General features: G+C 37.3%; 1 protein-coding gene across 2 annotated transcripts in view; it reads right to left on the reverse strand.

Annotated features, from left to right (window-relative positions):
- The window catches only part of itsn1 (intersectin 1 (SH3 domain protein)), a 195,047-nt gene that overhangs the window by 74,179 nt on the left and 95,361 nt on the right, over positions 1-25,507 (reverse strand). For both annotated transcript variants that reach the window (XM_060833763.1, XM_060833762.1), the window contains exons 16-22: positions 22,750-22,889; positions 16,228-16,361; positions 11,489-11,697; positions 9,701-9,822; positions 4,113-4,345; positions 2,202-2,361; positions 521-726 (exon numbers count right to left, since the gene is read on the reverse strand). In XM_060833763.1, the coding sequence (XP_060689746.1) occupies positions 521-726; positions 2,202-2,361; positions 4,113-4,345; positions 9,701-9,822; positions 11,489-11,697; positions 16,228-16,361; positions 22,750-22,889 (1,204 nt within the window). The remainder of the gene's footprint in view (positions 1-520; positions 727-2,201; positions 2,362-4,112; positions 4,346-9,700; positions 9,823-11,488; positions 11,698-16,227; positions 16,362-22,749; positions 22,890-25,507) is intronic.

The following is a 25,507-nucleotide window of genomic DNA, read 5'->3' on the forward strand; positions in this document are numbered from 1 at the left end:
TGCTCATCCAGTCTCATATGTCATAAAAACTGCCTGATAATTTAGCATCACAAGGGTTGTAGTGAGGTAGATCGAGTATCAGAGTACATGAAAGCTATATCTAATTGGAAGGACTCAAACATTGAGCTCTCTGTACTTGGAATATTAAACAACCTTTCTCTTTGAAATGCTACTCATCTATTTTTGTCAGTTGCATTCAATGTGATTCCATCTTGCTTTGTTGGGTGTTAAACTATTATTCACTGTTTTGGTTCTGAATTCATTAAAACTCAAAGTCAATCACAAGTGACTAACTATATTTAGACAAAAGATTACAATTTGTAACCCAAACACATTGGGGATTTCTTCAAAAAAAAAGAAAGAGAGATAATCAAACAGCAAAAATTGCTACAGGTAAGTTCCAATTTTAAGAGATAATTTTCGGCTGATCTCTGTCATATTTATATGGCAAATCAGGCCAGCATCAAGGAAGAGGAAACAAAGAAGTACAGTTAATACAAAGGAATCCAAGCAAACATACCTGATGGATTTTCTTACAGGTCCTGAAATGAGTTTTACATAGGATTTGGGGAACCAGCCCTTCTGTCCATGAACCTCTCCAAACCACCACATATCCTGTTGTTCCAAAACTGTAATTATGTCATTTTTGTTGAAGTTGAGGTGATTATCCTTCTTTGCCCTCCAAGGATATAATGCTTGTGCTTGAAGTCCCTCAACCTTCTCTCCCTGGCAAATAATTTGACAAAGAAAGTCACATGCAGTATTCCAGTTCTGACTTTGTTTGAATATTTACTGATCACCACAAGAACCAACAGTCCAATACAAGTGAATGACATAAGCAAAAGCAATGTTTATTCAAGTACTTGAACACTTTTACATGATGGCTCAACAGACAATTTATGGAAATTTAAAAATAATTAATGAGTAGTCTTCCACTGACTAAGCAGAGCCCTTCCCAAACTTCGAGGGCCACACAAGCCACGGTTGACACCACCTGCTTTAAAAAAAGGGAATCTAATTAAGTAGTGAATCAAAACATGGATTTAATTTTATCGACTACTTTCGTCACAATCCCGTCTAGCCTGATGGGAAACACTTGAGTATTAATTTGGGTCACAAAACTCAAATCAGGTTTTATGAATGATTTTTTTGTCCATAATTCAAACTCTCAAAATTAACATGAAGTTGTACTTTAAGTAATTTTTGTTTTAAGTAATTCCATTAATTGTTAAATGTATACAATTCAATACAACACCATGATCAATGCAAAACATAACAGGGAAACATGACATGCTTATTGCAATGGAGGAGGAAAAGTAGTGTATTATTTTAAACTAGCCAAAGATAAAAATAACAGTTTGAAGTTCTTAAGCAGTTTTTAATTTTCTCCACATTTCTGTTTAGTCCCTTGAGGGATACAATTCAATGGTTACGTTTCCCTCCTTTGTCTTACTCAAACTTATACACTACTCTTGCAGTCGAGTTTGCATCACAAGCAAACAATCTTCTTTTCACCTGATATCTAAGACACACACCACTCAAAAGGGTTAGCAGTGGGAAACATAACTCATAGTAACCTTGGATTAAGCAGGGTGACAATCTTTGAAAGTTACACAAACCAGAGATGGGCTTAGGATTTTCCACATGACTCTTTCCAGGCTGCATATCTCTGACTCAAGCGATCACTAAATTCATATGGATAAACTGCCCAGTTTTCAGGGATCACCAAGATTGCACTGGCAGAATTCCATAGAATGTTACAACAAACATTTGGGTGAATGTTTATGCTTAGATTGTAACACAGGGCAACTTAAATGGTTAAGTGTTCCAACACCCAAGATCCAGCACCACCAACCAACCCGATAAGTTACAAATTGGATGGATAAAGAATAGTCGCTACCATGTTTACAATATTTAAAAATTTGCATTTGCATTAAATACAGCCAATCCTTTTCAGTCTCAGCAACAAATCCCATTTAGTATTCTTTCACTCTGAACCCATAATGCTAAGAGTTGGGCAGAGTGTCTAAAGGACCCTTCAGCCAATAAACAGACTTCCTTCTCATCCTTCGCTGAACTTGAGTTTGCAATACTGATGAACTTCAAGTGTGTTTGCACACTGTGATATTTTATCTGATCACTTTAACGTGTAACAATATTTCACACTCAAGATGAAGTGCCCTTTTGTATTCGCTACTTACCTGTCCTAATACAGGTGATGGAGATGATCCAGATACAGTGGCAGGGGTAAAAGCTGATCTCTGCCGAGGCTGCCCTGTGCTAGGAACAGTTAGTGATGGCTGTGTGGCCCAGGCATCCCAATTATCACTCTCTGGCTTCTCACTGCCTGTTGTGGGCCATCTAAGTGAAAAGAAAAGAACAAGAGTTGAAAAGCTGCTTTGCTATACAATCTTTTTTGAAAAATAAATCAAGGTCAAAACGGTCTTATTCCAACTTTGGTTTACGGGGAGGACATCAGAATCAAGAATAGAATGGTGCTGGAAAAGCACAGCAAGTCAGGCAGCATCCAAGGAGCAGAAAAATCAATGTTTCAAGCAAAAGCCCTTCATCAGGAATGAAAGGCTTTTGCCTGAAATGTCTCTTCTTCTGTTCCTCGGATGCTGCCTGACCTGCTGCGCTTTTCCAACAGCATACTCTCGATTCTAATCTCTAGCATCTGTAGTCCTCACTTTCTCCTTTTATTTCAGTGCTCAAACCAGTGACTTGGTAATACAGAAATGAAGAATTACTGATAAAAAATATGCTGCAGCATATAAAATATGGTACAGATGCAATACCACCAAATATCAAAAGGATCAAAAAACTTTCTGCGTGAGAAGTGAGGTGCTAATTGCTTGGTAAATCAACATTGTTTAGCAGTGGCTTTGCCATGGAAAAAATACATGAGCACCAAAGCTTCTGTTTAACTGATAAAGGTACAATGCCTAGATACATCTCCTTTTAACTCTCAGCCTTTGTGCAATATAAATTTTGTTCCTCTAGAAATTTGGTTTTCTTTTATTTGTCCTAATGACAGCAAAAGCTGTGACAGCATATTCAGCAATATTTCCTGGTTGGCATTTTGACAGTTCCGAATGCCCGAAGTATAGAAAAACAAAGAAAATTGACATTCATGACAATTTTATTTTAACACAGAGCCAAGGATTTCAAACTCTTACACAGGTAACATTCATAGAGTTGGTCAAGCTTTGGCTGTAATGCACCCATCACATGATTTATTTGCATTTAACTATTTTTTGCAATTAGGCTACTACTTGTTGTTTCAATTTTGAACTTCTATCATTGAACTGAAGGTAAAAGAGCTAAAGGGACTTTCTAAACTTGGTTGCTCTGAGAATGATGCAAGATTGACCTGGACAGCTTTAACTGCAGCATGAAACAATATTGCTATTTTAAATTTTAGCAAATGATTTAAAAGAAGTCATAATGAAAATCATTAATATTTCAGTTTAAAGTACAACTTTTTTCCTTGAAAAACATGCAGTTATGCATGTCAAAGTCTATGAATTTGTCACACCCTTAAAATCATAGAAATACATTATTTTTCCAAAATGACCTGGAGTTGGAAAAGAACCTGGAATCTAAAGACCACCCAAACTCAAAAATAATTAGATGATGCCAACTTAAGAATTACTTAGATCACTTCCCAAAAGAGTAACTGAGCAGGGACCATGCAGAAAAAGACCTGGTTTAAGTAGGAGCTCATTCTGGATCTTATGCGAATCATCGGTCACACAATAAGTCATCAACTACTCAAGTTAACAATGGGCTGTGTGTTACTCTTGAACCATATCCCAGCAAGACTTTAAAGGGGTGTTGAAAGGGATATCACAATTCCTGACAGTATAACAAAATAAATTGTAATGCGAGAAAATATTGTGCAAAGGCTGCAGTAATATTTTTAGCTTTTGTAAAGCTTACGTGCCAACGAAAGTACCTTTTGACGTCAAATGATTGCTTAATTTGCACTCAACCATCTGTGCACATTCATTCAAGGAAAAATATGCTTGTTATACACCAAGATATTGCAGCCTTAATTAAATAATAGCAGTTATATTTGAGAAAGCTGAAAACTACACACTTGTACCTACGTTGAGCTAAAATCTGCCCAATTGGAGGACATCGCAGGCTCTGTTGCTGGTTGCACAACACTTGCAGCCACTGTATGAGGCGCAATCTTTGCAGTCAGCTTTGCTCCCGACTGCAAATTCGGTGGCACTTCATTCTCTGGAATCTTCTCTGCATAGTTAGCAGGAAACCATCCAGTTTTCCCTTTGAGTTCACCTCCAAGCCATCCCGGTTCTCCAGTTTGACTTTCATCCACCTGTCAAAAACAATTTTGTACCATTGGCATGGGCCTATACCTCATGGGACATTATACCTCAAAACATGAAGTATGTCAAAATAAGCAGACTAGAGTTTGCCCTAAAATGACCTCATAGCTTTACCCAAGAATTTAGTCTACTGCAGCTAATTTGTAAAACAGTGTATGCTTTTGACTGGAAAGGAAGTGTTTTGATGTATCTAAGTCTGATGCTTGACAAATATGCAGAGATCATAAAAATAATTGATTGGAAAGCAAAAGCACTATTTTGTTCCTCAGGTACCAGAGTGACAGCATGTCTTAATTTGGTAAAAACATCCTATCTGGAACCCAATGCTAGTGAGGCATAGTGTGCAGCTGCCAGCTAAAGCTCAGCTATCATATTTGAATTACAATTTAACATTTCTGAAGTTTTTTTTAGAATCTTCATTTTCCTGTAATAAGTCTATTTTTATTTCCAAATAGGGTTAGTGCACAGGTGCGCAAAGAGTTGGTACCTTCATAACTGAGAAATCATGAAAATCTACATACTTCGATACTTAATACACATGGGTGCAAAATCAATAAAGGACGTGTGTGTACACACACGCTTGTGTAGGGAGAGGGGGAATTCTCAGACTTTGAGAAGTGCGAGCAGAGTAACAGATAGACATCATAGACATGCACCACTGAGCACATTAAAATGCATCATTCCCATCTCATCACCACCACATTTAGCTTTTTGAATATGATGAATATGCCTTAGTACCAGAGGTCAAATTTCCAGTTGTTAAAACACCCAAACACAAAATTAACTCTGAACAAATCACTTGTTTCCAATTATTAATTTACTGAATCTGACTAGAAGCATCTACTCATTGCTATCTGCATTTGCCCCCAATTGCCACATTGTTAGTTGTTGCATTTCTAAATGTGGTAAAAGGAATAAGAGATGGTAGCTCCATTCCCGATGAGAAAGTTAGCAGTTCACAATAATGGCATTCCCATTACAAGGGCAGTTGCCAAGCCTCTGAGAATTACCCTTCATGGTAAATGGATGGCAATTTTGTTGAAGATTCAACTGCTCAGAACTATAATCAAACTTCAAGACAATTAAACGGATGAAAACAAAATTTCACCCTTTGCCTCAAGGACACAAATAATGTGTAACTGTACAGCCATCACTGATTTCGAACCATTACAACTAATTTAGACAGAGTTACACTTCAAATTTGGATTTCAGATATGTGTCTCGTTTCCTCGTACAGAATTTGAATCCATGAGTGAACAAAGACATTTTGTTGAAGATTTTTATCTGTACTTATCAGGACATTTTACAAGAAACACCAAGGCAAATGGAAAATGCTTGAGACTATATGGGAAGACAGCACAGAATGGTTAGCACGTGTGCTGTCCTGGGTAGAAATATTGTCAAAGGAGGATACAGCAGTTCGATGACTAACAGCTAATTGCCAAGTTTTGCTTAAAATGTTAAACCAGTTAGATTGGTTTTGGATTAGTCAAAATCCTGAGAAATGAACTAGGAAATGGCTGTCACCTACTTTGCTAAATTGTAGAAGGAGCAATGTGTATACATGCTCTCTGTCTACAAAGGACAGGGACCTAAGTATCAAGATGCAGCTTCCATCTCGTGCAAGTGCACCATACTGTGAGCCAGCCAGACATCCTTAAAATAGTTGCCAGTGTAGCTCTTTGCACGCTCAGGATTATTTAGCAAATGCTGTCCAATTGCCCTGAGTATCAATGATTTGCTGCATCCCCTGTGCTCTTTCCAGTCACCATCTCTGCTTTAGATCACAAGCTTTCGGTTGGAAGTATTAACGTACAGGGCCCTGTCCTTTGTAGTAGGTAAAAACAAAGCACACTGTGATGTAGGTTTTTAGTATATTAACTCAACAAAATAAGTGGTAGATCACCATTCTCTGGTTAATTTCTCAGGGCAATTCATTGATGTAGAAGTAACATTACGTCTAGTTTAGAATTACAACACAGTTTGGCAGTCAACTGTGAATCATCACTTGCCTGGTCCATTGAAGGTCCCACCTTCTCAAACTCTCCCATCACTTTAGGTGCAGTGATCCTCAAATTAAACCACCAGAATCATCTCCCTCTAAAGAGTGTGTACAGCTGTATGGCCCTGTCAGACTATGGTAACTTGACCTTTAACTGGTAAGTTTCCAATGGCAACATATTCAATTAAGAATCCACTTGTTAAACAATCTCCTATCATAAGTACAAAATGTCATTTCTGCATTACATTGGCATTCCTTACAAATTGTCATGTTATGCACATTATGAAAAGCTTGAATAAAACCTCTTTTTCAAAAACATACACCTTTGAAACAATTCCCTTTATCTACCCAGATACAAATATTGATACACAATATTAGTATTCAGGTCAGTCTAAACATATCACTGTGCCAGTAATCAATAATTCACTTGAACATTAAGCACCAACAGCTGGCCATACTAAGTAGAATATTCATTGTACCCAACGACACACATTCCTAGTTTTACAGAAAAGAAAGTGTTTGGAATCTCAGAATGCAAACCCAATTGAAATAAAAATCCCAAACTTTAAAATATAATTTGATGTCGCCATGATAATCAGTGGCCTAGGACATAATTTCACAAGTCCGTTTAGTGCAAAGAAAACTATGCAAGGACACAAAAGAAATTAACCCCACTCCCCAATAATTCTGCAACTGACTTACCCATTCCCCTTTAACCTCCAACATGAAAGCAAATGATCAAAAAAGGGCAGTAAAACAAAAGTTACAAAATCTCATTAGCAATTCAAAGTAAAACACGATTTTAAAATGCTTTCTTAAACAGTTAGAACTGAGCATTGGGGAATGCCCAGACCCTCAGATCCATTACAGGACACGATTACTCTTAAAATCGGACCCATGTCATTGTTCTGCCACATGGTGCATGGAAGGAAATCAAAAACTACAACTCAGTGCAGATGGTACTATATCTGTATGGTTCTGGACGTAGGTTTGCTTGCTGAGCTGGAAGGTTCATTTCCAGACATTTCGTCACCCTATTAGGTAATATCTTCAGTGGGCCTCCAGGCGAAGCACTGTACATGATCCCTGCTTTCGATTTATATGTTTGCGTTTCTTTGGGTTGATGTCATTTCCTGTTCTTTTTCTCAGGGGGTGGTAAATGGGGTCTAACTCGATGTGGTTGTTGATCAAGTTCCGGTTGGAATGTCATGCTTCTAGGAATTCTCGTGCGTGTCTGTGTTTGGCTAGTCCTAAGATGGATGTGTTATCCCAGTCAAAGTGGTGTCCTTCCTTATCTGTAAGTAAGGATACTAGTGAGAGAGGGTCATGTAGTTTTGTGGCTAGTTGGTGTTCATGTATCCTGATGGCTAGTTTTCTGCCTGTTTGTCCAATGTAGTGTTTGTTACAGTCCTTGCACAGTATTTTGTAAGTGACATTAGTTTTGCTTGTTGTCTGTATCAGGTCATTCAAGTTCATTAGTTGCTGTTTTAGTGGGTTGGTGGGTTTGTGGCCTACCATGATGCCAAGGGGTCTGAGTAGTCTGGCAGTCATTTCCAAAATATCTTTGATGTGGGGGAGACTGGCTAGGCTTTCTGGACGCGTTTTGTCTTGCTTGTTTGGGGTTTGTTGCTGAGACATCAGTGGACTGTGTTTATTGGGTACCCACTCTTTTTGAATATATGGCCTAGGTGATTTTCCTCTGCTCCGCGTAGTTCCTTTGTGCTGCAGTTTGTGTTGGCTCATTGAAAGAATGTTCTGATGCAGCTTTGTTTGTGAATGTTGGGATGATTGCTTCCTAGATGTTACCTAGTAGGGTGACGAAACATCTGGAAATGAATCTTCCAGCTCAGCGGACAAACCTACATCCAGAATCTCAACTGGAGTTACAAATTTTCTCAAAGCTGTATGGTGTCACATAAAATTTGGAGGGTGGTGAACAGCACAGAAATAGTGATTACAAAAGATGATGTCAAGTGAAATTGATGATAAGGAAAGTTAAAATTAATGCGAAATTTAAAATCAAAGGAAGTTTTTCATGCAAAGAGTGCTCAACACATTCAGTACATATTTTAGGTAGCACAGTCCAGAAACAACCATTGGAACCATCTAGCAATGGATGCTACAATGGGATGAAGACAAATATAAAATCTGAAAAGACCCGAACTATTTTTTCTCATTTCCCTTTTGATCTTCTGAGTTGTTTAACTTGTATCTTAATGCAGAATTTTCCAGTGCAGTGGCAAACTTTAATTTCCAATCAGTTTCTGTGATACAAATTCATACTTTAAAAAACAATGAGGATTAACACTCTGGTACATTTATAGCTTGAGCTGCAAAGATTTACACAAATGAACAGCTCCAATTGCTATGAAATATATATTTTTTAAAAGTAATAATCAAGAAGATTGGTGTAAACCAGATGACCATATTCCAGCTCCAGCTGTGAGATGCGAGCAGCTAAAGTATTACATACTTCAGTATTCAAAGGTATCACTCTCAAAGTTCACCTTTTGTGCTGTAACTAATTCTAGACTAAGATTGTATAAATGCCTTACATCCAGCAGTGCCAAGAAATGTAGAGAGGAAAAGACGAGGTTTGGTGGTGAAGCTGGCAGGAATTTCAAAGAAGAAGAATTGAATCATGCAAGATGAAATTTTACTCAAAATCAGAAGGGCTTTTTGCCCCATCCTGTACATTATTTTAAGAATATAGTGAATAGGTAGAAAATTATTTGAAAAAAGGGCAAATTATATGCAGAAATTAACAGATGAAGAACCTTTCATTTTTTATCTGGTGACAGAAATTTTTCTTGCCTCAAGTAATGAGTCAAAATACATCTTCACATAACCAACTGCTGCAGGACTGAAACCATTTCAGTATTTACATAGGAAATGACTACAGCAATGTTACAAAAATCTTTCTAACTGCTCCTCAAACTAAAGACTTGCCATACTGCACGCAGTCACACAATGCACAAAATTGTAGCACACACTCTGAAATCATTGACAGAAAATTTTTAAACATAGTTACAAATACTTAAGTCTTCAACTCTGGATGGAAAAAATACACATTCAAGTTAAAAAAACATAGATTGTTTAGCTCAGTTTCCCCATCTTAAAACCATTACATATCACCAACTACAGAAAGTGCTACAGAAACTTCAGTAGGTCTGGCAGCATCTATGGAAAGAAACCAGATTAACACTGAGTCCAGTGACTCTTCTCCATTCCTGATTTTGAGGTTCTCCAGCACGTTCTGTCTTTGTGTTTCAGATTTACAGCTTCCACAGTTCTTTATTTATTATGTATTACAAACTGTTTCTCAAATAATAGGAAACCTTACCATTATAATATCTCCAGGATAAATAGTAACCTCATCATGGCTCCTAGCTTCAAATGGATACAATGCTCTATAATATACAACCTTAATACCATCTTGATCAGTATTTACAGGTGAAGGTTTTTCTATTGGAAGAGAAAAAGGGAATAATTAATTTTGCTATATCTTTTAAAATGTGATCTTCCTCCAAACTACAACTTCAAGCAAGATAGAATTGTTGTTACAGCATGCATACCTCAAAGATTCAAAATTTCATGTTACCTTCACTGTATGAACAATAACCACATCTGTAACACATTAGCCTAACCAATGCTGGAGTCCTACTGAAAGAATTCCAATTGTCAATAGGTTCTCTCAATTTGAGATGCGCACTTTTTCCTACTGTAATCCAATGCACTGCAAAATACCAAATCTGGAGTGTAAATTGATCCTACAGCAGAACCTAGCATGACAGTTCAAAAGAGAAAGCTGAAGGGTTTTCCAGCTTTTTTTAAAACTAAAAAATCCCTGGGGCAGCTCTAATTGTTTTATTCTGGAATTGCTCATCATGGCTGCCTACACCCAGGCAATTTAGTTTACTCATTGTGGAACAGCTGGATTCACTGGGTCAAATAGCATTCAGCTTGTAACCATAGGGGCATTGTGGTGCAGTGGTAGTGTTCCTACCTCTGAACCTGGAAATCTTGGTGCAAGTACCATCTGCTCCAGAGATGTACAATGTCAAGGCTGAAGAAATTGACTAAAAAAAAAATTATCTTCAGCTTGTACCCAGATGCCCCTCAAACTATACAACTACAGTGACAGCGTTAGCATGCCCCCAAATGTTGAAGATTACTCAGCTATGTTGTTCCTACTTAAAATAATAAATCCAATCTAGCTAGTTCTCTGATAGCATAACATGTTCTTAGCAAAGCTTGCTTGAAGCTTATTTGGTAATCTGGATTGATTACAGCAGAACTTGTCACAGGCTTAACCCACAAGAATCATGTATGAAAGTTATGACAATGTCCTAACTGGCTTTGGTGAGAAAACTTCAACATGTCAAGAAAATAAGAAACCCCACATTCAATTGGTAGTCTGCACAGACATAGCTGAAGTAGGATGGCAGCAAACATTATGACTGCTTTCCTAAACTTGCTGACGAGTTCATAGTTGCCATTTCCATCAGTGACCCTTGCTGGACAGTATCAAGGACAGCACTGGCTAGGTTTATTGCTCTTGCTGTGACTTGTAAGCACTCACTATTCAGGCTTACACAAAACAAAAATGGTATGGGCAAGCATAAAGAAAGGATAGATTTGGTGATTATGGAAAACACAGGTTGTTTACTATCTTATTTCTCCATCCATTTCTTATCTTTCATTCTATTCACTGATCACTAAATGTGAAGAGTATTAAATTTGTCTTCAGTTACTATTAATTTTTATGGCAAACTTAATTTAAAGCAATTTCCACAATTTCCATGTTCACCTGTTATGTTTTTCACTGTTGGGGGAGGGGGTGGGTTGGCTGGACAGCAATGCAGAGTGATGCCAACAGCATGGATTCAATTCCCATAACAATTAAGATTACCATGAAGGACTCATCTTAACCTCTGTCCTCAACCTGAGGAATGGTGACCCTCTGGTTAAATCACCAGAGAGAATCGCCAATGAGAATAAAGCGCTGTGGTTGAGTAGAACGCGATGATTTTACCTTCAAAGCTGATGGCTGACGTTTCTCCAGACTTTCCTTAATGACAGTACAATTAACATTGTAAGGAAGGAAGGAAGGAAACAAATTTGAGGTTACCTGGTGGTTGCCATCCACTCCGAGACTGGTCTTTCACTGGCTCCAGGTGCTGTTGAAACATTCTGCTCAATACTTCCTGCTTGCTTTTCTCCTTCTTTTGGGAGGTTTCTTCTGTTCTTCTACTTTGCTGTTCCTGGAGATTCTTTAGTCGTTCATCCTCATCCCTTTGTACTTGTTCCTGCCAAAGTTTATCACGTTCTTGGGCAGATCTAAAAATAAATGTTTAATTTCATTCCTCAGGATTTGGCAAGAAATATTTCATATAGAAATTGTAGGGGGATGGCTCTTACAGCACAAAGCAACAGTCAGAACCATGACTTGTACTAAAAAAAACTAACATCAAATATTATTCTGAAAAGAGCAAACTCATGCCAAAATTGGCCTCACTTCTGATTCTTTTGGTCATTTTTAATTTAGACATTGCTCCTTTTGAGACTTCTGAACAGGTCTGCACTGGTAACCTATGTTATTGACCAGGACAAAATTCCCCTGTTTTACTTGCATACAAATGTTCTTAACACCCGCCAACTAAAGACGACTTTCCGATTTCATTTTCTATATTGCACACTTAAGTCATTTCTTTCATGAAGTAAATGGTTGATTGTCCTATAAGGAGTTGAGTTTGCAGGACAAAATGAGCTCCCTGCCCCCACTTCAACATGAATTTTGTCAAGAGATAGTACGTCTCAACTGCTTTCACAAAACATGACGCAAACAAACAAGAAATAGTCATGAAATTCACATGTGCGGGGATCGTTTCCTTTGGCTGCCCAGGAATGACTATTTCTGTTAAGTTGCTCCAGAAAAATAAAATTACTGAAAAAGAACAAAAAGATGGATAACAGCCATCACAAAAAAAACACCATTACAAAACAACTCAGTATAAATACAGGAAGGCACAAACTTGAAAAATATTTTTAAGTTAATCTTTTGAAGCCATTTTAACTTGTAACAAAGAATGTGAACAATGTGAAGATGACGAGGCATTCGGCATCTCAATTTCTGCATAAGTAAAATCATTGCTTCAAGTTTATTCTGTATGGTGACCCTCTAATTCAAAATAACTTGTCAACTAAAATTAAAGACAATTCTAAAATTAAACACAATTAATGAAATTATGAAGCATTTTGATAAGGTCACAGTGTCAAACATTTTTCTGCTAGTTGGCTATTCAGCAGCAAGTATTATTTATTTAATTGGCCATAAGATAAAGAGAATAAATTTCTTGACAGAGCATGAATTATTAAGTGGATGCTTTACTGAGCGTTTGATTGCGATATAGACGACAGTCTTTCATTAAAAAAAGGAAAAGTGGATTAACATACGAAGCAGAGCAAAATGCAGGCCAATAAAATAGTGGTGAGTGGGATTTGTTTTGGATTATTCCAGGAAGCAATACCGGTTTTCACTTCATCATTTCTATTATTCTAGCATAGATTTCTCTGAACTTTAAAAACTATAATACTAGTCAACATCTTCTGAAGAAAGTGACAACATTCACTTAAAAGCAGACTTTACTATTATATAGATACCTAAACCATCTATTGAAGTGCAGTCTCTCTCGCAAGAGAGCTATGATGTTAACTCTCCTCTGCGTGTTCCTCCCTGACTGCAGATTCCCTTTCTCTGAGCTTTTAACATTGCTGTCTGTTCGTGGTTTGCTAAGTATGAAAAAGGAAACATTAAAATAGTAACTGTATATAAAACCATAGAAATCTCAAACAGTAGCCCAGTTAAAATCAATTCTAATGAAAATATTTGACTTCAACTTCCTTGAGGAAAAGTAAAGAGAGTCATCTAAACATCCTCAGATCACAACTTTGGTGCCTGGTTTGTGCAGAACTACCTGATCTCAGTTTGGGCAACAAATGGGCCATCAGATGGATTAAACAGTAATTGGGGTTTAAAAAAAAACTCAACCGCTCCTGGAAAATCTGCATGTACGGCATAAGGATGAGAGAAAACAAAACAATTAAATTTTACTGAGAGCAACTCAAATAAACTTGCTGAACTCCTGGTCCAGGCTGGGTCACCTTGGCAGGGAACTGGATGTCAAAGCAACTTTTCTATAATTAGTTCCAAGATGGAAAAAGCAGGATAATATTTAGAACACGATTGGGAGTAGACAGATCAACCCTGGAAGATACCTTTTAACAGATCTGATCTCAACCGCAACTCTTACTTTCCTGCCCATTCCCTAAAACCCTTTTACCTGTTTCTAGTTAACTATGTCTCTTTCTCCCTCACATTTATTCAGTGCCCCAGCATCCTCCATGCTCTGGGGTGCTGTAGTTTACAGATTTGTGCATCAATGAGGCAAATGGTTCCTCAACTATTTGTAATCTGTCACCCCTCAGCCAAAAACCTCTGTTGTAGATTTCCTCACAAGTGGAACCATATGCTCAATGTCTACTTTGTCAAACCCCTTCAGCATTTTGATCTGACCTTCAATTAGATCTCTCATTCTCCTCAATTCTATTAAGTGTAGGCCTAAAGTTCTCAATCTCTCTTCATAAGAAAAGTCGATCATCTCTGGAATTGGTATAGTGAACTTGTTCTGAACGGACTACAACGCAATTACAACATTCAATTAAAAGATGACCAAAACTGCATGCAGGACTCCAGATGTTGTTATACCAATGTTTTGTACAATTGCAGCAACAGTTCCCTATTGCCATACACTGTTCATTTGGCAACAAGTGCCCAAATTCCAATTGCACTCCGTATTACCTGCACAGTTGCTTGCTAACTTTGACTCATGAATGAGGACACCCAGATCTCTCTGCACCAAAGCATTTTGAAGTTCTGTCCATTTAAATAATGAATTGCCTCTTTATTCTTCCAACCAAAATGTATAACCTCTCACTTACTCATTAAACTGTCAAATTTTAATGCAGTCACCTAAACTGGCAAACCCATTTGTAAATTTCTTATGTTTTCATTACAACTTATCTTCCCAGGTATTTAGTGTCATCTGCAAACTTGGCTGTAGTACTTCCTGTCCCTCCACCAAAGTTATTATATAGATGCTACACAGTTTGGGGCCCTCAAGGCTGTATCCTGTGACACCACACTAGTTCCAGTTTGCCAACTAGAAAAGGATGCTAATAAATCCTTTAACATGGTTCTGCATGGTAGACTAATTTGGCCACTGGGCCAGGAAGTAGCAGATAGAGTTTAATTTGGATCAATGAGAGGTATTGCATTTGGGTCAAAACAAACAATGGAAGGACTTACGCAGTTAATAATAGGGCCTGGGTAGTGTTGCAGAACTGAGACACCCAGGGATTCAGGTACATAATTCTTTAAAATTTGCCTCACAGGTAGACAGGGCGCTTAAGACAGCATTTAGCACACTTGCCATCATGGCTCAGACCTTTGAGTATAGGAGTGGGATGTCATGTTGAGGTTGTACAGGACGTTGGTGAGGCCTCTTCTAAAATACTATGTGCAGTTCTGCTGCCCGGTTATCAGAAGGATATTATTAAACTGGACAGAGTTCAGAAAACATTTACCAGGATGTTGCTGGGAATGGAGAGTTTGGGTTTTGAGCAGTGGCTGGGACCTTTTCCACTGGAGTGTAGGTGGTTGAGGGTGACCTTATAGAAATTTATAAAGTCATGAGGGGCATACATATGGTGAATAGCAAGGGTCTAAAGGTGGGTGAGTTCAAAACTATGGACACATCTAAGCTGAGAGGAGAAAATTTTAAAAAGGACATAAGGGTTTTTTTTGACCAAAGTGATTTGGGTATGGAATAAACTGCTAAACCAAGTGTGGATGCAGATACAGTTACAACATTTAAAAGAAATTTGGATAAGTACATGAATAAGAAAGGTTTGAAGGGATATGGGCCATTCGCAGGCAAGTAGGACAAGATTAATTTGGGAACATGGCATGAACATGAATGATTAATGCGTGAACATGGTTGAACTAATGGGTCTGTTTCCACACTGTATGACTCTATGGTTCAATCAGTCCCAACTCTCTCTTCTGTTCTATTCATGGTGTTGTAAAACTTTCATAAACGACTGACATTTAAAACATGGGAAATAGGTTGCTAGGAAATCATGGATCATCAACTCAAGGTAATGCAATTGCTCTCCCAGATCAACCTTTTGATCCCTTGGATCAGCTTGGTGAACCTCCTCTATTGCTCTTCCAAGGACAATGTAGTGCCTCATCCAAATGTATACTGTTTCTAGGGAGTACACAATCACTATTTTATTTTCAGGCAGGGTGTGGGGAGGGGGAGGACAAATACTGTGAAGGAGAACTCAAGATCAAACCTGGAGCACCTGCTGTGGATTATTTTTTGAAATAAAGGACAATTACAGCAGCTGCAGTTCTATTATTCCAACTGACTGCTTAATTCCAAATAACCCATGATCATTTCTCTTATCTTTTCAAGAATGCACAACTTTTAGACATCTCCGAGACATGTGCAAATGCGTCATTACTTTAAGGGAGATGCAAGCCCCATGTTCTTCACTGCAGGAGTGGCTTATGGGGAGCAGCTAGAAAATCACAAGTAAACAAAGGTACAAACCCTTACCCTCACAACTGTAAATAAAAATGCATGAATAACCGGTGGCAAGAAAATTCAAGGACAGCAATGAATGAAGTAGCAGAGAAATCAGTTACTGATCTGGACATCAAGTATTCATTACTATGACCACAGAGAGGCAACATTTTTCAGCAGTTTCCAAACTGCATAAAGTGACTTAAAATTCAAATACCTCTGGGCAGCTTCTTTCTCATGTTGCCTTTCAAGTTCTGCTGTCCTCCGCTCTTGCTCCTTTTGTTTTTGCCTTTCAAGTTCAGCTTCCTTCTGTTTCTGCAGTTGCTGTCTGCTATGAATTTCCCTCAGTTCCTGTAAGTGAACAAAGATGTACAGTATAAAGATTACATTTTTAACAAGTAGAAACACTGCCAAACCTTGGGACATTCAGTTAGAAATATCAGAAACACCTGCCTAAAAAGAGCTAATGACTGACAAAATAAAATTAGGTCAAGACATCCTTTCTCAAACCTCTCACTTGCACTATTAAATTAACAGTCCACACATCAGATGGCATACACAGTACCACACCCGGTGGCACAAACAGAAACATTGCAAAAAAATAAAGTGTTAGTACAGCACACATGGACAAACTCCAAACTGTAAGAGAAAAACAATACTTGTAATTAGAAGTCAACCTTCTAAACTAATGAAGGCAAGATCACCTCCTAAAACTAAACTAACAGCAGATTACAAACACATCAACTTGCACAACACACAAAATATTATTAATTAGAAATGGAATATGCCCATGATACAGGCACAGTAGACCAAACTATTTGCAACTATACCACTATCAGCAAAAGGATTTGTTTCCAACAGCCAAACCTGAATGATACTAATTACTGTCACAGCTGTGTGAATCGCAATGGATTCACACCATTGTGAAAGGATTGAATCATGCAGTGGAAAATATGTTTTAAAAGCAGGCAAAAAGTGCCTTTTAAGGCTAATAAAGGATACGGGACTTATTCAAGTTGTCATTTAAGAATAATTCCATAAATAAAAGTGTACTAAATCCAGTGTTAAATGCATAAAAGCTATTTTTCTCAATGAAATACTGAATCCATGCAACAAGGATTGCAGATAGTGTAAAGCAAAGTGTCTGATTTTGAAACTGTGAAATATCATTCCAATCTTGGCCATAATCAAAAGATAGGCAAACAAGGTAGCTGATAAGTAGATCAAGTGCAGTAGTTACTGAGCAGTACCAATACAGCAGGAACTTCTTTCAAGTTTACAAAAACTGTCAGGGGCTGGGAAGAATGAAAGGAAGAAAATACCTAGTGAATAAAAAAAAGGAACAATAAAGGATAAACGATCTTCTCATCCAGACAGCCATTATTTCTAGATTGTTTTCTTTCCCCCCCATTTTCGACATGATCCCCAAAATTTATACAAAGTAAAATCCTTTTCCCCTCCTCCACAAAAATGGAAAATTTACAATTTCCAAGGACTCAAATCAACAGATTAAAGATGAACCCTGGTGAATGGCACCACAAACATCAATAAAAATAACTATCTCTTCTCTTCTAGACTGCTTCCTTAAAGTTAACTGGGCGGATCAACAGCATTTGTTGGCTCATGTAGATGTTTTTAAGCCAAACATCTATCAGTAGAAAAAATGTGAGCTTCAGGATATCTTGTGGAGACACTGGTACAGCTTTAAGGCCCATAAAAGGTGAGAAACCTTAAAAATAATATTTCTAAACAAAAAAAGAGGGGTAAAAGAGTCTATGAACCAAGCATGGACTCTCGATTCTTGCATAATGATGCAAGCTTTGAGAAATAAAACGATATTAGAATGTTAACTGGAACAAAAGAAAATATCTCTCTGAACTGATAGCAAAATATGGCAATTAAGCAGCACAGTAAGACAATAAATATATTCTGAAGAACTGAATCTTTTCTGCCCTGCAAAAGAAATGCCAGCTATGCTGGAAACACAAATAAATTTTAGCTCAACTTCCCAAAACCCCTCATGTGGCCTTTCAAGCTCACTCTCAAAATTAGATAACCGAATTAACCACTTCTGATGAACATGTGAAGAAGTTCCAAAATATCTGATAATAAAAAATATAAAATATATTTTTCTAATGTATAATTCTGCTATTTGCTTTTGAGTAGCGCATACTGTCCTTACTGAATTCACTGTCATGACTTGGAAAATGCTGTTGCATAAAAGCATGGAAAGCAGCAAGATCTAGCAAGTCCAGATTAAAATAGTGATATGAGAAGATTATCCAGCCAAGGTGTTAAAGATGTCAACAGTCTAACTCAAAGTAAAAGAAGCAAATGGCACGTGCAAAGGAACAGTGGAACCACCTGATCTGTTTCGCAGCTTAAAATGACTTCCACACCAACATCACTTAACCACATTTGATGTATGTAGTTAATATTTTATTTATTTGAAGTCCACGTCTAAACTATGAAATTAGATACATTGAAAAATTAGTTTAGAAAGTCATCAAATCCTGTACACAAATCAATTCTAAACATTTAAAACCAAACATGACTTGAATTGTGCATTTCTAAATAGAAGGTTCAGGCCAAAAATACAAACATATACAAACTGCTAAGAGTAAACTGATACATCAATAGTTCAAGAAATACTGAACAATCTGAAATTGTTGAAATACCAGTATTGGTCACTCACACTCTCAATTACTTAATTAAATAGGGTTTGCTAAATAAATTATGTGTCTCTAATTCATTATCCTCATCACCAGAAGCTATTGACTCATGCACAAGTCCAGACAGTAATCATTTATTCAGCAGGCTACAAAACCATTAGCAAAAGTTCAGGTCTTATCTACTCTGCACTCCGATATTAACTTCCAGCAGAGGTCGCTAGACAATAATCAAGAGCATACATCAGAGGTAATTACCATTCCATGAAGAACAATTTATTGTCCTAAAGTCAGATAACAGTGTTGTGACTACAAATTCAAGCAGGGTCCTTGGTACAGGAGTTGCCAGAAGTTCAAACTTACTAATAGGAAGCACACAAAGCACAACTGTGAAATCTCAAGAGCACGGGCGTTTTATATTTTGGCATTTACTGAAACAACTGTGAAATTTAGTAAATAGCAACAGTCACAATATAAGCAGCTTGCTCGGATTTGAACCTGGAGTGTTGAAAGTCAAAGTAAATATTCCAAGATAGGTAATCAAATACAGGACACTTCTTACTGGAAGCATACTCTTTCAAGTTTAATGCAAATCAGATAATGCTGGTGAACACTAAAAGCAGAACAGAGATTGTGTTAGTTGAAGCATTTTAAGCTCCATATCAACTTTATTCAAAACTAATTACAATACTTAAAATTTGTCAACTTACTTGTCCCTAAATTCAATTCCTATAAAATGATGGTCATTCTTCAAAACTACGTAAATTGAAGATAAAATCTCTATTGCATATTTTACATGGGAGACCTCCCTACCCTGTCCAGTTCACTTGGTCAACACAATTACACCATAATTATCAGCACATTCAAAGCTTGATCTCTAGTCTATTCTGCATTAGCTGATCACACAGGAGACTGTGATAAGTGCAATGCAATTTTCATTCAGGCCTTTAGATTAGCAAATCATTTTTGTACAGACATTTAACAACAATGGGGCAAACCTTTCATCAATGGCATGCACTTGGTTTTTGGCTGGGGATAAAATATAGCGTTCTAGTCTATGAATCTGAAAGTTGAAGCCCCACACCAAATATGTGAATATAAATTAAACTGACAAAAAGAGATCAGTGGATGCTGGAAAATCTCAGTAAGTCTGGTAGCATCTGTGGAGAGAAATCAGAGTGAATGTTTCAGGTTCAGGGACCCTTCTTCAGAATGCAAAATAAGAAAAAAAAAGCATCTGCATCTGAAACATTAACTCTGCTTTCTCTCCACAGATGCTGTCAGACCTACTGACTTTCTCCAGTAATTTCTGTTATTGCTGTTGAAGTACTACTGTGTTCATGTTGCTGCACTTTACTATATTACAATTGTAGCTATACTTCAAAAGAATTTAATTGGCTGGAAAACATTTGGAACGCTGTGGTCAGTAATACAAATGATGCGAGCTTGACCAACCAACCCTCCACTTTTGCCCAGCTACTGTTTGACTTACAAGTGAACAATTAACGACATGCAGCAAGAAACCAGACAGTGGCTGGTGCTTATGGAAATATGCCTCAGCATGATTCCACGAATTTAGGAATGGGGTGCCTAGATTAGTACCCAGGTGTAAAAATCATTGAATGAATTCAATGTCTAACTCATCTGTTCAAATTAAGTACTGTATTAAGTTACACCATTACAGTTAACAATGTTAACACTCTGAACTCCCAAATGGTTTCTGACACCTTGAATGGGGCTTTTCTGAATAACACGACTGAACCAAGTTTGGAAGACTATTTAGTCACAATTCTGAATGGGATATTTATAATATGTAAAGATCAGGTTAATAATTTGCATTTTAGCTGTTTGGAACATCTCTACTAGGTTCAATCCACATCAAAAATGAATGACAAGTTCTATCTTGGAACAATAGTTGTGCTATAAACAATTTAAACAGGAACTTTGCTACATAGTTATAGTATTTACAGTCACAGTTTCTTTAAGTGAAATCAACCTCAGACAAACATATCTTTGGCAGCATGTTTGTAATACCTGAATACAGTTTGGATGAAATTCTTACAAATTCTGATATTTGCTCAATGATTCTTACTCAAATTCCAAATTTTGGCATGACTTTAAGAGTGACATTTCTGGTAGGAAATTGCAGGCTTGTATGTACCAAGCAGATGACACATGGAAGCAATGTTTGCACTTCCATTTAGAAATGCATTTCAAAAGCTGTGCAGAAGCGCATGTAGGCAAAGAAACCTTTAAAAAGAAGTCTAAGTGGTTCACGCAGCACAGGAGGAAGCCCAGGCACTGCAGCAAAACATCGTCCACAGCCACAGACTGGAAGAAAGAAATGCTCAGATTTAACAAAGGAAAAGCATCTAAAGCAACTAAGACAGACTTTAACAAGAAAACATGAGAACTATACTGTTAGACATTTAATCGAAAGCAAATAGCACAATACAGCATTAAATCCTATATAAAAAGTATTCCAAAAGTGGCCTTTTCTCAAATTACATGTTTCTTAAAATGCTACTTAACACAAACATGCTTTACATTTTAAAATAGTTTGTTAAGTGTCAGTCTTGTTAGATATTGTTGGATAGAGACCATTTGGCAGTTATGAATATACTTGCAATTATAAACCATCCAAGCCTTTCACAAAAAATAGTGCCGAGATCTAATTTTAGAAAGCTAACCATAACAAGCAGGCTTTTCTCCATAGTCAAACGATTGGATAGTCTTACACATAACAAAAGTACAAGTTTAGGTCAGGAATATCATGACTTATTAAAGGAAGTCGCAATTCTCACCTGAAAAGCAACCCAGATGGTGATGTCTTGATACCTATTTTTAATTTTTAACAATAATACTATTGCACTGTTAATTCATGCCCTTCAGCCCAAGCAACTGTAAACTGATGGGTTGTGAGAGTATATGTATAAATTTTCCTTTTCCATAACTTTTCCCTTATCCAAATAATGGCAGGTTGACAATAAGTTCCAATCACTAGCATTCTACCTGCAGCCAAGTGATTGAAAAATCGTGGAGCTCTCAAATAGAGGTTCTGGAATATAGAAGGATACAAGTACTCATGAATCAATGATTGCTCCCAGTTCTCTTCACTGGTTAGTGAGTTTCCATGAGCAGTGAGTCAAACCAAACCAGATAGGGTCTTTCCCATAGGCTAAACCAGCAACAGAAATAAAAACAGCTTCAGTGCTACACCACTATTCTAGACCACATTGCACATATAAACAATGACGTTAGCATAAACTAATCTATGCCCTGTAACAGATAGAAAATCAAGTACACTTTTTGTGAATAATCACATCCATAGTAATTCACCAGATGGCAAAAGGGAGGCAATGATAACATTGTCTTTCCACAAAGTTAACACAATTCAATTGATGAACAAGTTATCTAATTTTAATTTGAATGCACTTCTCAGAATAAGCTAATTTAATTTATATTTATTACTTAAATAAATCTAAAAACAAATGTGCAGAGTCACAAAGAGAAGGCAGGGCAGGAGCACCAGGTGAATCTGTCCTTCAGAGAGCGCGCCCAGACAACGGATTGAATGGTCTCCTTCTGTGCTATAAATATTTACGATAGTAGTCTTCCATCTGAGTGACACATTTGAATGAATATGATTGAAACCAAGAAATACACAGCAAGAATGCTAGTTGCAGCAATCAAGGTGAACATGCTTAGAAGAAATTAAACTGCCAGAAACAAAGTAGAGAAGTGTGTAATTGGAAGACATTTGTTGAAAAATTATTCATTCATGCAAATTCAAACACTGAGGAGTCAACAGCTTGTATATTCTTGTCCCAGGCGCACTACCAATATAAATGTAATTTACCAATTACAGTTCCTGTGATGTATAAAAGATGATGACAATAAAGAAGTATTAGTCTTTGCACCCAACTTAATTCCAAACATGTATGCTGAAACCGACCTAAGTATGAAATCTGAGAACAGAGACTGGAATTTATGGAGGCTTCTGACACTGTGCCTGTTCAAATTTTAACATAGAACACAGCAAGAAGAATTAAATAAATGCTCAGCTTTACCTTTAACTGATTATTGAAGACATCTATCTCCTGGAGTTTTGCCCTTGTTTCTTTCTCAACTTCATCTAGTTGATCACGAAGATGTTGTCTAGTCAACTCTTTGTTTTCCAAAGACTTTTTAACAGTAAGAATAGTGTCCCCTATTAATGAAAAAAAAATACTGTTCTGCAAGTTGACAGTTTGGAAGAGGAAATGCTGCATTTAAAATACACTGAGTTGTTACTAATGTGCACTTAAATAATCTGTCACAACAGTCATAAGCATTCAAGAAACTTACATAATCACAACAAAACAGAAATTTAATGATAAAACTTGACAAACAGCAGAGTAAGATAAAAGTTCTTAGTTAAAAATCACACAACACCAGGTTATAGTCCAACAGGTTTAATTGGAAGCACACTAGCTTTCGGAGTGACGCTCCTTCATCAGGCATCTCCAAATCATAAAAGTTCTTAAGTTTTTTTGCATATTAACATATTGTTACTGCGATATTTCTTGGTTGCATTTTAGATTACAATTTCATAGTTTCTAGAGTTTAGCATCACCAGTTGACGATCACCTGCACCCAATCATTTATTGCATGCCTTCCTTCTCAATATCCAGGCAAAAACACAGGCATAGTAATTTCAAAATGAACTCTAAGAAAATACCATGCACTGCCTCTCTAATTAGTTTCTCTCTCCAAAATAATGAAATAGATCCTTTTACAAAATTAAGTCGGTGTTCGGAGCAAGCTTACTTTACGCAAGATAAATTTAACTGAAACATTCATTTTTTGCGAGTATACAAAGAGATAGTGCAAACTTCCTCTAATCCAAAAAAAAGTCACTGCACAGTGAATTCATTACATTCACGTTGGTTCTTTATAGAACTACTTCACCGAATTCCACTTCTCCAACCTCAACGCTATAGCCCTGTAATTTCTCTTGGCTCAGATAACTATTCAAGTCTATTTGAAGATTTTGATGGAATCTGCCTTCACTATACTCTCAGTCAGTGCCTTCCAGTTCCTTATCATTTGCAATGTAAGATTTGCCCTCATGTTGCCCTGGCTTCTTTTGGTGATCACTTAAAATTGATGTCCTCTGCTATTCAATCCTTTAACAGCACCAACCACTCGTCAATTTTGCGACGATTTGTAGCTCAGGTTGAGGTTCTGGATGTAAATTTGCTCACTGAGCTGGAAGGTTCGTTTTCAGATGTTTCATTACCATCCTAGGTATCATCATCAGTGAGCCTCCGGATGAAGCACTGGTGGTATGGCCTGCTTTCTATTTATGTGTTTAGGTTTCCTTGGGTTGGTGATGCCATTTCCTGTGGTGATGTTACCACTAGCCAAAAGAATAGCAGAGCAAAATGGCTGCAGAATGCTTAGAGAAATGATTAATGATGCCCACAACAGACTCCGTAAATCGAACCAGGAAATTTCGCATCAAGTAACTCTAATGGCTAATGCAACAGATCATGAATGGAAAGACACAGTACAACAAGCCATAGACATTAGACAGCAACAAACACAAAGTGTAAAAGCTAAACCTCTAGAAAAAAAAAGACAAACTTACAAAATAACAACACAAACAACACAGAAGCATGGATTTTAAAAAAACTTACCTGACCAACCCTCAACAGGCACTGAAAAAGCAGTCTTAGTAAGAGGATTAAATTACAACCCCAGGATGCGGAGAAGAAAGATTTCTTAGCAGCATTAGAAACAACACTGCAAATCAACAAACTCACAGAAAAAATCCAGCAAACCATTAGGCAGTCGCACCAACATTAAGCAGGAAAAAGGAAGGAAACACACAATACTCAAGAAAGGAAAGCACTAGAAGGACTAAAGAAAAATGTTGTTGTCCTACCCGCAGACAAAGGACACTTGACAGTCATTTTAAATCAAAGAGATTACATTGAGAAAGCGAATACACTGCTTCCAAATATTAACACTTACCAACCCCACAACCAAATCACAGCCCTACTCAAAAAACTTCAGAAATCTGGAGAAATAAATGAGACCAACTTCTAAAAAATGAAACCAGGTACACATCAGACATCCATTGATCATCCAAAATTCATAAACCAGGAGCCTCCTCTCAGACCCATAGTCTCGCTACCTGGAACACCAAGCTTAGATTAGCCAAATAGCTAGATTAAAACACTTAGAAGACTAACACCACTCCATCCACTCTACCCAAGAAGTCCTGAAGACACCAAGATAGAAGAGGATTAAACAATGGCCTCCTTTGATGTAACAGCCCTATTACATTCATCAGCATGGCCAAGGAAACACTGACTACACTAGAAGAACCAAAGACACTTACACCAAACACCAACTTCATCAGCAAGGACAGTATCATCAAGCTTGTGGACCTATGCATCACCACCCACTTCACCTTCAACAACAAAACCTACAGACAAACCAACAGAACACCCATGGGATCTCCGATATCAGAATTCTCAGCAGAGGCAGTAATGCAGACATTCGAACAAACAGCTCTGCCAACTATCCAACCCAAACTTTGATCCACTACATGGTTAACACCTTTGTCATCACTAAACAAAACAACTTAGAGGAAAATTTCAAGACCATGAATAATACCCTTATTGGCATAAAATTCACCAAAGCAGAGGAAAACAACAAATTACCAGTTCTAAATTACGCAGTAGAATGAACAGCCAATGGGGAATTTCAAATCAGTGTCTCCAGGAAAATAACACATATTGATCAAATATTGAACTACAGAAGCAATCATACCAACAC

Source organism: Hemiscyllium ocellatum, chromosome 12 (genome assembly GCF_020745735.1).
Source record: "Hemiscyllium ocellatum isolate sHemOce1 chromosome 12, sHemOce1.pat.X.cur, whole genome shotgun sequence".
Taxonomy (NCBI): domain Eukaryota; kingdom Metazoa; phylum Chordata; class Chondrichthyes; order Orectolobiformes; family Hemiscylliidae; genus Hemiscyllium; species Hemiscyllium ocellatum.